This window comes from Rhipicephalus microplus, chromosome X, assembly GCF_043290135.1.
Source record: "Rhipicephalus microplus isolate Deutch F79 chromosome X, USDA_Rmic, whole genome shotgun sequence".
Taxonomy (NCBI): domain Eukaryota; kingdom Metazoa; phylum Arthropoda; class Arachnida; order Ixodida; family Ixodidae; genus Rhipicephalus; species Rhipicephalus microplus.
Window position 1 is genome coordinate 225,704,441 of NC_134710.1, and position 14,514 is coordinate 225,718,954.

The 14,514-nt window shown below is 47.0% G+C and overlaps 1 protein-coding gene across 5 annotated transcripts in view; it reads right to left on the reverse strand.

Annotated features, from left to right (window-relative positions):
* Positions 1-14,514, reverse strand: part of LOC119187516 (serine/threonine-protein kinase 31) — a 280,654-nt gene that overhangs the window by 8,291 nt on the left and 257,849 nt on the right. For 4 of the 5 annotated variants that reach the window (XM_075878712.1, XM_037435655.2, XM_037435656.2 and 1 more), the window contains 2 exons: positions 13,667-13,792; positions 6,236-6,298 (listed from right to left, as the gene is read on the reverse strand). In XM_075878712.1, coding sequence (XP_075734827.1) covers positions 6,236-6,298; positions 13,667-13,792 — 189 coding nt within the window. The remainder of the gene's footprint in view (positions 1-6,235; positions 6,299-13,666; positions 13,793-14,514) is intronic. The other variant, XM_075878711.1, reaches the window with a different exon arrangement.

Sequence of the window (14,514 nt, forward strand, 5' to 3'; positions counted from 1 at the left end):
TGTTGACTACTACGACAAACGCCGCATAGTCATCATCTTCAGCATTTACGTCTTCTAATGGGGCGCGAGAAAGACAATCGGCGTCTGTATGTCGCTTTCCGAATTTGTAAACTATAGCCATATCGAATTCTTGAAGCTTGAGGCTCCAGCGCGCCAATCGTCCTGACGGGCCCTTCATGTTCGTCAACCAGCAAAGCGAGTGGTGATCATTGATGACTTTAAACCGGCGGTCGTATAAATATGGACGAAACTTCATGACCGCCCACACCACCGCAAGACACTCTTTTTTAGTGGTAGAGTGATTCTCCTCTGTACGTGAGAGAGTCCGCCTTGCATAAGCAATTACTCGTGCGGCGCCATCTTGCCACTGAACGAGCACAGCTCCTAAGCCGACATTGCTGGCATCGGTGCGAACCGCTGTCGGAGCGTCATCGTCGAAGTGTCCGAGAACTGGCGGGCTTTGAAGACGTTGTCGCAGCTCGTTGAACGCTTCCTGTTGCTCTTCACCCCACACAAACGTGACGTCTTCTCGGGCGAGTTGTGTTAAAGGTGATGCGTAAACGAAAAATTCTCAATAAAGCGTCTGTAATAGGCGCACAGGCCTAAAAATCGCCGCACTGCCTTCTTGTCTGATGGCGTAGGAAAACTTGCAACAGCGGCTATTTTGTCTGCTTCACTGCTGACAAGGTGTCCCAAGAAAAGAAACTCTTCGAACCCAAAGTGACATTTTTCTGGCTTGAGTGTTAGTCCGGCCAATCGTATCGCTTGAAATACCGTGTGTAGTCGCTTCAAGTGCTTGTCAAATGTCGCTGAAAATACAATTACATCGTCCAAATATACTAGGCACGTTCGCCACTTTAGGCCTGACAGGACTGTGTCCATGAGCCGCTGAAACGTTGCCGGTGCTGAGCACAAGCCGAACAGGAGAACTTTAAACTCATAAAGACCATCGGGTGTCACAAATGCTGTTTTTTCTTGATCTCTTTTGACAACTTCTATTTGCCAATATCCGCTCCGTAAATCCATAGACGAAAAATTGCGTGCATGGCGTAGTCGACCGAGAGAGTCGTCTATACGAGGCAGCGGGTAAACGTCCTTTTTTGTAACCTGACTGAGCTTGCGGTAATCAACGCAGAAACGTAAGGTGCCATCTTTTTTCTTCACCAATACTACCGGTGATGCCCAAGGACTTTTTGACGGCTGAATAACGTCATCCTGAAGCATCTTTCGCACCTGACTTTCTATGGCCTCACGTTCCCGCGGAGCTACTCGGTATGGGTTCTGCCGTATGGGTCTGGCCGTTTCATCCGTAATTATGAGATGTTTCGTCAACAGCGTTTGGCGAACTCTGGACGTTGAAGAAAAACAGTCCTGATATTCATTAATAAGTTTCAGAAGGCTTTGCTTCTGCGGGGGCAGTAAACTTGGGCCAACGTCGATGGATAGAGGGGCTGAGCCGGCGACATCGGCTTTCTCCACAGTAAAGCAGCTTGCAACCTCAATGAGCTCCTCGACGTACACGACTGCCATACCTTTTGCAAGATGTCGTCGCTCAGTACTGAAGTTCGTAACCAGAACATGCGTGTGTCCGCAATTGAGGCTTACGACGGCTCTTGCAACAGATAAGCCATGGCTGAATAGCAATGCTGGAATTTGTTCAGCGATGTGGTCAAAGTTGCTTGGGTGGTCGCATGTTACAGCTACGAGAGCACTTGAACGGGGTGGAAGGGTCACGTGATCTTCGAAGACGCGCAGATGTTTACGCTGCTGGTCGTTACATCTCATATCTGGAACTTGATCTGGGGCCATCAAAAATGTAACTGACCTGTCTAGAATGTCTATGACGGCGCCGTATTCACAAAGGAAGTCCATCCCCAAGATAAGGTCTTTGCAACACTCAAACAAAATCACGAACGTGGCAACGAAAGCTGAATCACCGATACTAATTCTGGCAGTCCACTTTCCAGTTGGCGTCATCAGTTGGCCCCCCGCGGTTCTTATGTTAGGCCCCGTCCATGACGTTTTAACTTTTTTAAGCCAATCAGCAAGCTTTCTGCTCATGATAGAGAAATCTGCGGCAGTGTCTACTAGCGCTGTCACAGGGCGTCCGTCTATGTGAACAGCTATGTCGGCGCTTACGATTTCCTGTGGGGTCGGCGGCGTTGCATGGTTCGTCGTATTGTACTGGTACTGGAGGTATTGCAGCATATCGACGAGTGGCAACCTTCCCTCCAAAGGTTGCAGCTGTTAGTTTCCCCGATGAGGGCTTGGGGACCTGCCCTGGACAGCGTCGGCGTAACTGCGACGGCTGGGCGAAGGTGACGGAGAGCGGGGTCGATGATACAGAGCGGATGGCTGTCCCTGCGAGTGCGCGCTGTCACGTCGGGTGTCGAAACGAGGTCGTGAAAAAGTCAGTGCATAAGTCGGGTATCTTTCTTCACGATATGGACAGATGCGGTAGACATGTCCAGCTTCTCCGCAATTGAAACACAGTGGACGGCGGTCGACGGTGCGCCACAGATCCGTCTTCCGAACGAATGGTCGACTGGTAGGCACCCTCGGCAACCAAGTTGCAGGTGTCGGCGGAGGGTAGAACGGCGGGTAGAATGGAGTTTCAGTAGGTGCGTTATATTGCGGAGTCGCCGTCGTTGGTGGTGGTGGTGGTGGTGGTGGTGGGTTGTAGACTGCTGGCGCCAGCGTGTCGTAAGAATGAGCCAGTGCAAACGAGTTATGCGGCACTGGCGACAGACGACTGGTGGCTGCCGCGTAGTTAATAGATCGCTGGGCTGGTAGTGATTTGGGCTGGGAAAATGCTTGCCTGATTTCCTGCCGCTCAACTTCTCCAACTGAAGCCATCGCCAGTTCTTGCGGAGTCACAAGGAAGTTGCGGATCTCCTCACGAACAACCTCGTGAATAAGCTCACGAAGAGCCGGCCATCAGAGCAGAGACGCTGATTGAGGCACCGTTTGGTCGGTCGTAATAGCGACATCGTTGCTGCAGTGTGCGCTCGATAGCTGTAGCCTCTTTGATGAATCCAGAACGGTCATCGGTGGATTGCGGAGAAGGCCAGCAAACAGCTGTTCTTTGACGCCTGGCATCAGATGGCGGAGTTTCTTGGCTTCAGGCATATCAGGGTGTCACAGGTCCCGTTAATTCGGGAGGCGATCGCCGGGCTAATTCCAAGGGCCGAAGTATCGGCCCCCCGAACCGCACCACGAAAGCGTGGACAATTTAGAAGTGGTCCTTTTTGGCGCGCCAGCGGACGCCGGCTGTGGCCCAAAGAACAAGTCAGAGCCGAGAGTTGATAACCAAAACAAAATTATATTCTCCATAATGGCAGATCAAAAAACAATACACAAGTATGCACACTCCACAATAGTTGCATACAATATGTCACCAATCAAACAACGTACTACAAAGTACCATCAGCCACACTCGAAACAACGGACACAGACAACAATACGCACTACAATGCAGTCGCATACATTGGACAACCAAGACACTTAAAGACTAAAGAGATAGAAAACCTATTCAGTCCAAAGTTCTTGGAACAAAAGTCTGAATGATACCCTTCCGAGAATCACTCACTCAAAGTCCAGCGTTGTTGTCGTTCCGCTGACCCCGAAGTTTCTCTTCCAGGAAACCTCGCCGAAGTTTCTCTTCCAGGAAACCTCGCGTCTTCAATTGGCCACTCTCCAAGCTTCAAACTTCTTCGCCGGAAACACGTCGGCTTCGCACACGCAGCTGTTGCCACGCGTCTTCGCTCGATAGCGGTAAACACACACACTCTTGCTTGTAGCTCGAGTCGTCACCCCTCAGGTGGAAATCATCTTCTCCTGCTTTGTCTCTACGGGCAAAACCTTCGCCGACTACACGGCGGAATACCCTACGCGCTCTAGCGCTAACTTCCGCCTTCTCCTGATCTCTCGTCTCGGCTGCTCGATTAAATACCTTCCGCGCGAGATTCCAGAAAGTTCTCATCATTTCGTCGGCGCGATGCGCAGCGAAGGCTGGGGAGGGGGCGAGACGCTTCGTAGGCCGTCCGCGACGGATGACGCAACCCGGCATCACCACGCCCCTTTCCATCGAGAATCTTTTGGGGCCTGCTCGGCCGCCGGCCGCCGACACGAGGAGGTTCGTCGGCAAACCTACGCTTCCGAGGGGAGAGGGATGCGCGCCCGGGGGGGGGGGGGGGGGGGGGGTCTCCCTGGATGCTTGTTTTCTTTCTTTTTTTCTTTTATCGTTGACCTCTCGGCGCTTCATCGCGAGAATTTGGCGGCGCGCCCTTTTTTGAGCGCTCGTTTTGTGACACAGGGTCAGCCCGTCCAAATAGGCGCGTCATGTCCTCCGCAAACATGGCGACACTTTCATTCAGTTTCTGGACCCGAGACTCGATGAGTTGCTGAGCAAAGTCACGGTGGTCGTTGTTTGCGAAGGTGCTGAGAACTTGGTAGCGAAATTCATCCCATGAAGACAGCGTTGCTTCGTGGTTCTCATACCACAACGAGCGCTGTCTGCTAAAGCAAAGTAAGCGCGAGAAAGCTTTAGCTCGGTGGTCCAGCGGTTTGCCTTAGTGACTCGCTCATACTGGGCTAACCAGTCCTCAACGTCTTCATACGCCTCACCATGGAATGTTTCCGGAATCTGAGGCTGCTCAAAAGTCAGCTGCGAAGCACCTGCAGTTGCCATTTCTCCAGGCGGAGTACTATGCTGGGAAAGTTCCAGGGGAATCGCCTCAGGACTAAGGCCTCGCTGTCGGCGACTGTAGCGGTGGACAGGGGTATCCACTGAAGGAACGGGTTGCGGTGTCGGACTTGAAGTGCCGGGCCGCGGAGGAGTCCCGAGCATCAGTCGTAGAAGTCCAGCACCTCCACCAGTGTCGCAACGTGCAAAGAACAGGACACAAGGCTTCCTTTCGACGTTAACAGCAAGGCTCTATTGGCACACAAAAACAAAGCGCAAGAGCAGACGCGCAACGTCGTCTTCCTCGAAAACGCCAGAGACCACCACACGTGATGCTGGCTTCTTCCTCCTTTTGTGCTTACGGCTAATAACCGTGATAAATATATATATATATATATATATATATATATATATATATATATATATATATACATATATATTTTATGAGTGTGTGTAGAAAGAGAGAGAGAGGACAGAACAAATAATTTAGAGACTGCACTGAATCCGCAAGCTTCCAATGTGTTATGAGAGGCATAATGCCGCAAAAGAAAACACATACAGAAAAAAAACGAAGCTAGGCACAAGGACAAATGTGCGATATTATCATTTCGTTTCCTCTGTGTTCATTTCATTGAATTGGTCAAGTACGTCACTAAACTACCAAGCTAAACGAACAATGAGGATTGTTCGTATCATTGGAGACATTTAATTTTGTTTGAATAAAAAGATAAGAGCAAACATTAATGCGAAATGTAACTTCCATTGCCCACATCAGGATGATCACTGTACGTTTTATGTGCACTGCAGGACAAAAACATGTTGGAACTATTTCTAATTCACTCTGCCCCGCAACAACCTCCTAATTTCTTGATTATGTAGCTGTCCTTGACCCATCCCTGTGCACGGCCAGGTTTTTGATATCTTGGTATGCATTCCGGTATTCCAATAAACATAGTTTGTCCTTCACATTACATGACCTGTCCCGGTCATGTAATGTCGCAGTGGGTGCCGAGCCCAATTATGAGCTTTAGTGATGAACACTGAATTTTATTGCGCTGTAAGATATTCCGTAACATGTTCCTACTTTTTCTTTCGTTTTCATTAAAATTATTCCACCTGGGCCAAGCACTCATTATACAAACTTGCACATAACAAACTATAAGCACTCCAAACAAAGGCTCAAACACGGAAGTAATTTTGTTTTCCCGAATACTATCAGCAAATACCAATAACGATTTATTCTGCCTTCCGACTATTTACTTTTATACTGTAGAAACTGTATTTCAATTGCATTGCCGTTTTTACGCCCCGTATTCTGCTTTTTGTGCAAGGATTAAACAGACTGGCACCTGAATTGAAGTCATTGGCAATTGGATTAAACACGGTGGCACTTGGATTAAGTTTTTGGCACAAGGATTAAATAGATAGGCACTCAGATTATTTCAATGGCGTGTAGATTATTTAAGCTGGCACTTGAATTAAAGTGAGCGGTAAAACCTGTCGTCTTCTTAAAGCACACACACGTGTTACAATTTTAAGAAAGCAGACTACCTCATCAGCTGGCTCAAGGTTTTCCAGGCATCCATGCTTAAACTGAGCTCCAGGAAACAGTAACTATAACAAAAAACATGCAGAAAAGATTGTTAATAATATACAGCAAAAGTACCAAGCTGAAATTTCACAATTTCTTTTACATCAAAATTACTTTGACACAGCACCATGACAAATAAAAGAAAAACATTGCTGGGGAGGATACCTAAGCATGAAAAGAATGAAAAAACATTTCACAGTGTACATAATTTTATTACTCAGTAGTTTCTACATTTCTTTAGGTCATATTAAAATGATGCATATATTTGTTTCATGCTTATATTATGCCAGCTAACAAATATTATGCAATCACTGCTAGGGGCCCGACATGCCTGCTATTGTCGATTATAACCAGACAGCATGTGCTAGTGGGAAGGCAATATACATGCTAGAACCTACACGAGCATAAGGAATGCAAGTGCACAAGAACTATGGACACCAATTTCATTGCTGTTTGAGTGCAACCTACTTTTTGGAGGGCATAAAGTCACATTAAAGTTTAACCTTCAATTAAAACCTAGGCTGCAAGGAGTGCTCATGATCAGAGGCTCTCACCACAAGACGCATAAGAAACCTCCCCCCAGTTGGCTCGGATCCGTGGTGTTACAACACACACCAAATGCTTGCTTGTGCAGATGTCCCTGCGGGGATTTGAATCGTGCTAGATATCACGGATACTTATAGTGCATCAGTTGCGTTTTGGGTCTCGAAATGCTACTAGGAAGTTGATAATAACTCGTAGATAGAAAAATCTCAACATGAGTAAATTTAATGTCAGTGCTCCTTAAAAAGCAGCGAAATCACCTTAAAAAATGAATTCATACCCGTTTACTTCGCTCAAACGGTTACATTGCCACAGTCAGGTCCTAAATAGCTTTCAAGGCCTACCGATTCACTTATGTGGAATTTCTGTGCTCACAAACGTTCTTGTGATTACATTCAGTGACTGCAGGGAACTCAGCCGATTCTTCCTAGCTGCATGCACCAACTTGCCTACAATGCTCACACTGTCCCTGCCGAGGCACTTGCTGTGGCGTACTTAGCAAGCACTCCAGCAGAGCTTGTTTGTCACACTACTCAGTTCCTGATCACACATGGTTGCAGTGATGGCAAGCTTTTTACATTCCCGAGAGGAACATCAGTGCGGCGCAAATAGTAGTCTCCACACAAAGAAGTGCCAATGAACAACAGCGCAGCGTATGCGAGTTTTCGCCTATGAAATGCGTGCATTGTCCTCGAAACTGTAACAGGTCCCATGCCCTGCCGAGCAGTTCTTACAAAATTATTATTGCAATAGGGTTTTCAGCGATCAAACTGTATTGGCATCACCTTTATGCATTTTCGGTGCTTATCCTTACAGGCATCGCTGCACTACACTGTGACAGTGGCCCCTTCCGATTATTAATACTGTAGCAGATATAACAACCTCACAACAAGGATGTTCTATTTACAAGTTTTAATAAGGGCGAACTTGTGCCCCAGCAAAAGGAATGACACAATAGCTGGGAAAAGGAACCGAACGTCCGTAGTCCTTGCGAACCTCTGCCTCGAGCACCGTCGTTTTCGTCTTCACGCGCGCTGGCCGCTCGGTCGAAGCTCGTGCGCATGCAGGACCCGCTCGGCCATTGCGGCTGGCTTCGTCTCTTGAAGCGGTGCCGTCAGCGCTTCTCCTGATCGCGATGTCTGCCTTACACAGAGCATTGGCAGTTTCCCGTGGCATTATCCCCCCTCTCAAGCGGCATCCACCCGATGCGTGCAATGCAGTTGTAGCGTAGCAAGCGATTGGTGTGCTAGTCTTCGTATCGGTCGTAGTAGGGTTTCATGCGTACAATGTGTACGCGCTCCGTGGGATTGCGTCGTCTCGAATGCACGTGGCCTGCAGGCTTGACTTCATAAACGAGGTCACTGAGTCGGTGTACTATCTGGTGTACTATCTCATATGGGCCGAAATATCGGCAAATGAGTTTTTCAGACAGGTCTCGTCGGCGTACTGGGGCCCATATCCACACTTTGTCGCCCACATCATACCGCGTTTCACGTTTTCCCCGGTTGTAGCAATCTGCGTCGAGCCGTTGTTGGTGATATATTCGGTACCTTGCTAACTGGCGGACCTCTTCCGCTCTTTGTATAAAGTCGTCCAGATCAGGGAGATAGTCGTGTTGGTCTATCGGTAACATGGCGTCCAGTGTTGTGGTAACTGCACGATCGTAAACAAGTTGGAACGGGGTAACCTTGGTTGTCTCTTGTACGGCAAAGGTGACATATGGTAAAATTTCGTCCCAGTTTTTGTGCTAGACATCCACATACATAGATGTCATGTCAGCAAGAGTTTTATTAAGACACTCCGCCAGGCCATTGCTTTGAGGATGATATGCAGTTGTTTTTCTGTTAATAGTGTGAGCCATATTGAGAAGGCACTTCATAAGTTCTGCTGTGAAAGCCGTTCCGCGATCAGCACGTTGTTGTGTACAAAAAAATTGGCTACTTCAGCCCCCGTTCCCCATTCCAAGGAGTCTGTTTCAGCATATCTCGTTAAGTAATCGGTCGCGACCATGATCCATTTCCTGCCAAATGAAGACGTCGGGAAAGGTCCAAGGAGGTCCAATGCAACTTGTTGGAAAGGTGCTTTCGGTGGGTCTATAGGTTGTAGAAGGCCCACCGGTTCAGCACTAGGTTTTTTCCATCTTTGGCATTCGGGGCATGTCTTTAGTGCTAAATTGAAGATAAGAGCTTGGGCCAATAGTAGTGCAACTGATTCTTGCAAGCGTTCGAGTCACGCCCAAATGTCCAGACGTGGGCTCATTGTGGCACGCTCGTATTATTTCTTGTCACACATTTGTAGGAAGGACAAGCAGGAACTTTTCGCGGTTGGGCCTAAAGTTTCTCTTGTAGAGAACATTTTTCTAGAGGCAGAATGATGTGAGGCTTCAGGAAAATATATGCGGCACTTGTACGTCGACTCCTTCCAGGTGTTTGATGAGAGGGGGGCTATTCTTCATCAGCGCGGTGAAATTCGGCTATTTGAGTAGTTTTGACAATACCTACGAACGGAAAGTCCTCGTCTTCTAATAGTGCTGTGTCTACAGGCGCCCGTGACAAACAGTCAGCATCGGTATGCTTTCTCCCAGATCGGTATACCACGGTTATCTCATATTCTTGCAGTCTGAGGCTCCACCTTGTTAGTCATCCGGATGGATCCTTGATGTTCGCCAGCCAGCAAAGGGCATGATGATTGCTGACTGCCTTGAATGGCCTACCATATAGACAAGGCCAAAATTTACTGATGGCCCAGATAATGGCAAGACATTCTTTCTCTGTAGCCGAATAGTTGGTCTCTGCTTTTGTTAGAGTCCGGCTGGCATAAGCTATGACCTTTTCTTCGCCATTCTGCCACTGTATTAGAATGCATCCAAGGCCGATGTTACTAGCATCTGTGTGTATTTCCGTGTCAGCTGTCTCATCAAAATGAGAAAGAATTGGGGGCTTTTCCAACCATTTTCGTAATCGTAATTCGTTGAAGGCGCTCTGTTGCTCATTTTGCCACTGAAAAGGCTGATCTTCCCTCGTGACTTTCGTTAAAGGCTCTGCAATTTTCGAGAAATTTCGGACAAACCGTCTAGTACGCACACGGACCTAAAAATCTCCTTACTGACTTTTTGTCTGTTGGTACCGGAAGCCTTGCGACGGCTTCTGTCTTTTCGGGATAAGGTCGAACACCTTGGGTGCTGACGACGTGCCCAAGAAATCGAAGTTCTTCGAAGCCAAACTGGCACTTCTCTGGCTTGATAGTCAAGTCTGCCGAACGAATTGCTTCTAACACAGAGCGAAGGCGCTTCATGTGCTCCTCGAATTTTGCGGCGAAGATGACCACGTCGTTCAGGTACACTAATCAACACTGCCACTTCAATCCGGAAAGTACAGTGTCTATCATCCGTTGGATTGTTGCCGGCACGCAACAGAGTCCGAAAGGGCGAGCCTTAAATTCAAACAGCCCGTCCGGGGTAATAAACGCAGTATTCTTACGATCATGTTCATCAAATTCGATTTGCCAGTATCCACTCTTGAGATCTAGTGATGAGAAGAACTCTGCACACCGAAGTCGATCTAACGTGTCGTTGATGCGCTGAACGGGGTATACGATCTAACGTGTCGTTGATGCGCTGAACGGGGTATACATCTCGTTTAGTCACAGCGTTCAATTTAATTTTCGGTAGTCGACACAAAACTATAGCATGTTATTCTTCTTCTTGACAAGCACCACGGGAGATGCCCACGGACTGTTAAAAGGCTGGATAACACCATCTTGAAGCATCTCCTGTACCCGATTCTTTATAACTTCCCTTTCCTTCGGTGAAACACGATACGGGTGCTGCATACTGGCCTGGTTGTCGCATCCGTTATAATCCTCGTGCATCATCATCCCGTTACATTATCATCGACGACCTGTAGTGGAGTATTGTATCACTCTTCTACTTGTGCTGCTCTTATAGTGTGGTTCCGTCGAAAATGACACACTTGACCTCTGCAAATTAATAATGGCACCATTAGCTTGTAGGAAATGCATTCAGAGTATGACTTCTCTCGAATACAGAGACAGGAAGACAAAGTCACTGTCGAAAAATGAAGCCTCCGTATTACGACCCTTGCGATACATCGGCCGAAAGGGGTTATAAGGTGACTGCCTGCAGTACGTATTTGAGCTCTATTCCATTCGGTCAAAACTTTCCGGAGTCACTTCGCTAATTCGTAACTTATCACAGAATAATCCGCACCAGTATCGATCAAAGCATTGAGTTCTAGTCCGTCAATCATCAACGGCAAGTCTGAATTAATTTTCATTCTACTGCACTCCTTTACCTGGAAACAATCGTCGTCACGCTCGTATCGCAGTGGAGGATCTTCATATCCAAGGTTGCCCTCTTGAGTTTCCCGGATTTGGGCTAGACGAACGATGCCTAGACGCGCTTGGGAAGGGACGTGGGCTGGACGAGCGGTAGCGCATAGGGGATGGTGAGCGCGGTCGAATACGTAGAGGCAGGTCGAAATTCCGACGTGAGCATAAGTATTCTTCAATCTCGGAAGGTCTTTCGCCGTTTCATGAACACGGCGCATTGATGGCGAATCCCCAAGATTAGCTTGACTATATTAGCAGAATCGGTACAGGTGGCCAGCTTCTCTGCAGTGGAAGCACAAGGGCCTACGTGCGGCATCTCGCCATACATCGCTCTTCCGTGGCATGGTCTCTGTCGCACGAGGTGGAGTGCGTGCTGCTTCTACGATTTCAGGCAAGCTGCGCCTTGTCTGCACATAAGTACTTGGTGTCTCGATCGGCACACAGTGCAGAGCAGGTCGCCTGAGCACCTCAGAGTACGTTGCCGCCACCCGTCATGTCGCTGGCACATCACTACACGGCTCCCGCCTGGCCTGCCGAATTTCTCCTCGGACAACTTCAGCAAGAGACAGCTCGGGGGTGACATCAGGTGACTGCAATTTCCTCAATACCTCTCTGACAACAGACCGGACGAGCTCCCGCAATGTGTCAAGATTATCCACGACGCCTGCTGAGTAGACTCCTGCTGATGCACCGGCTATGTCACGGTTGTACCGTTGGGCTCTCAGCTGCAGCGCCGTTTTGATGATTGTTGCTTCCGACCAAAACTCAGCAACAGTATGGGGCAGATCGCGAACGAGTCTCGCGAACAACTCTTGCTTTACCCCGTGCATGAGGTGGGGCACCTTCTTGCTTTCTGTCATGCCGAGATCAGCTCGCTTGAAAAGGCGGGAGATATCTTTGATGTACATCGCGACCGTTTCGTTCGTTTGTTGATTCCGTCTACGAAGAGCTGCTTTCGCCTTTTCCCGGCGATCACTGTTGTCAAACGTACTCAGTAGCTGCCGCCAAAACTCTTGCCTTGACGCTAGAGATGCCTCGTGGTTTTCGTACCACACTCGCGCAGAGTCTTCCAATGCAATGTAGGTGTTGCGCAGCTTGCCCTCCTCGTTCCACTAATTTAGATTTCTCACTCTGACAATGCTCGAAGCAGTCTTCGGCGTCCTCGTATGGGTCACTGTGAAACACCTTTGGAATGACAGGTTGGCTTACGATGAGTTGTCCCGGCGTAATTTGGCTCGTCATAGTGGTGGTGGCACTTGCCTCCAACACCGATGTCCTTGAGACAGAAGGAAGTGGTCCGAATTCTGGCGATTCTCCTCGGATACGACGGCTTTGATGCTTTGATTCTAATTTAAATGACTGAAAATGTGTCAAAATGAACAAATCAGTGTAATTAGTATATATGTAAGCTCCTGTAAAGGTGGTTTCACTGCAAAAAAGAAGTGTTCAACTATGAAAACGCTAGCGAAATCCAGACTGTTGTGGAACTCTACTTCGATGTTAAATAAACATTACTCTCACACCCATTCATAATTTTTTAAATTGAAAAGCTTGTTATACCACTTTATGTGCTATATGTATAGTAAATTTTTAAATGTAACATATTTTGCAGGTCAATATTTGCATTCTATTGAAAGTAAAATTCTGCTACTATAGTCTAAGTTGTTTCCACTTCCTTTGCAGAAAGAAGCATGCCATATGCGTAGGCCACCTTATGGCACAAATATGTGCTTTGAAACATGAGAGTGTCAGCGCTGGCAGTAGCCACGACGGTGCTGACTGCAATGACTGCCACCATAGCTTAGTAGTATCAGACGCCTTATTCGATGGTTGCAGATTCGGTCCCTGCCCATGTCAAGTCATTTTTGCGTCCACTTTTCTTCTTTCACATTTACATTACATTTACCCCTAACCACCCATATATTTTCCTCGGCATTATTCCCTTTGTTCTCATTAATATTGTGTCTAACAAAAAAAAAAAATGAGCCCTTAAAATTGACAATTTTTTACTTTATATGAGGCTTGCAGCAAAAACACCAAAGCGTTCCAATTTTCAAGAATGTCAAAAAAATCAGCCGTTGACTGCATGTGTGAAAAAAGAACACAGAATGAGAAAGGTTCATATGCGCTGCTAATCGAGTTTGGGCAAAAGTGTTCCAAATTTGCTACACCACTTTCTCTGCGACATACAGTTGAACACATTTTTAAGAGACATGCACAGGGCAGAAATTATTGCCTCTTATATGAGGTGTCTCTTACCAACAGGGTATCACGTATGCATTTTTTTATCATCACCTATTTCAATGTAGGCACAGTTGTGTCTCTTTTACGAATTTGTTTCTTAAATCAGTGTCTCTTACACAGGGGTTTAACTGTATGAGAAAGTATTACGTCTGGAAAGATTCATTCATTACTTATGATGCTAATGATATGTATAAGGCTTCCCTGAGCTATGGCAGAGTTCTTATCACTTCAAAAACATTGTGCGAGCAGCTCACCCATAAAATAAGGCACCCAAAAGCAAACATGTCACTGGCAGGTGTTGGCTCCATCGCATTGAGAGTGCGCAGCTCCGGCGCAGTAAAATCAATAGCGCCAGCCACAGGCAGCTGCAGATTGTTGCCCTGCAAAACCACATTTTACAAAAAGAGGTTACTATGTACAAGCCAGTGCAGATTTTCATTACAAGTTTTCAGAGTGGAAATTACATAATTGAAATTTCAGTAATAATGTGCTTTTAAAGAGCCAAACAAAAAAAGCTAAAAAGTATTACATAAAGACAGCTCCTCATTTTTTTTCAGACCGGGGTCAAACTGGTCAGTATATTAGAATTTTCTTAAAAGCAGTCCATCTGCCCAATAACAGCAACTTATAAACCAGCCATTAAGCAATTATTTCCCGTTAGAAATGTTCACACAGGCTTACAAAGGCTGGCATCTGTCAATGTTAAAAAAAAAAAACAGAAAGAGGAACAATTCAGTTTCCTGAAGTAAATTATGAGCCAGCAATACTAAAAACACCACTGCTACTCTAGAAGACAAGAAATAAGCAATAAACATGAGTCAAAAAAAGCAAACACAGGTGTTGCTGCCATCAAGAGGGCCTCAATTGTGATCAATAAAAACTATGGACCATCTCTCCAAAGGAAACCCTGATGAGATGTAAAGCAGCAGCAGTACGCACGGCGTTGACCCAATGGAAACGGGCGTCAACGCAAGTGCTGAAAGAACGATTTGAAGCGAACCTCGGTGTAGGTCTTACTCGAGTACACATTTGTTTGAAACCCAAAGACACAGGAGAAGGGACGCGTTGCAGATGCTTGCGTTCAGCTTCCTTGGCTTGCATC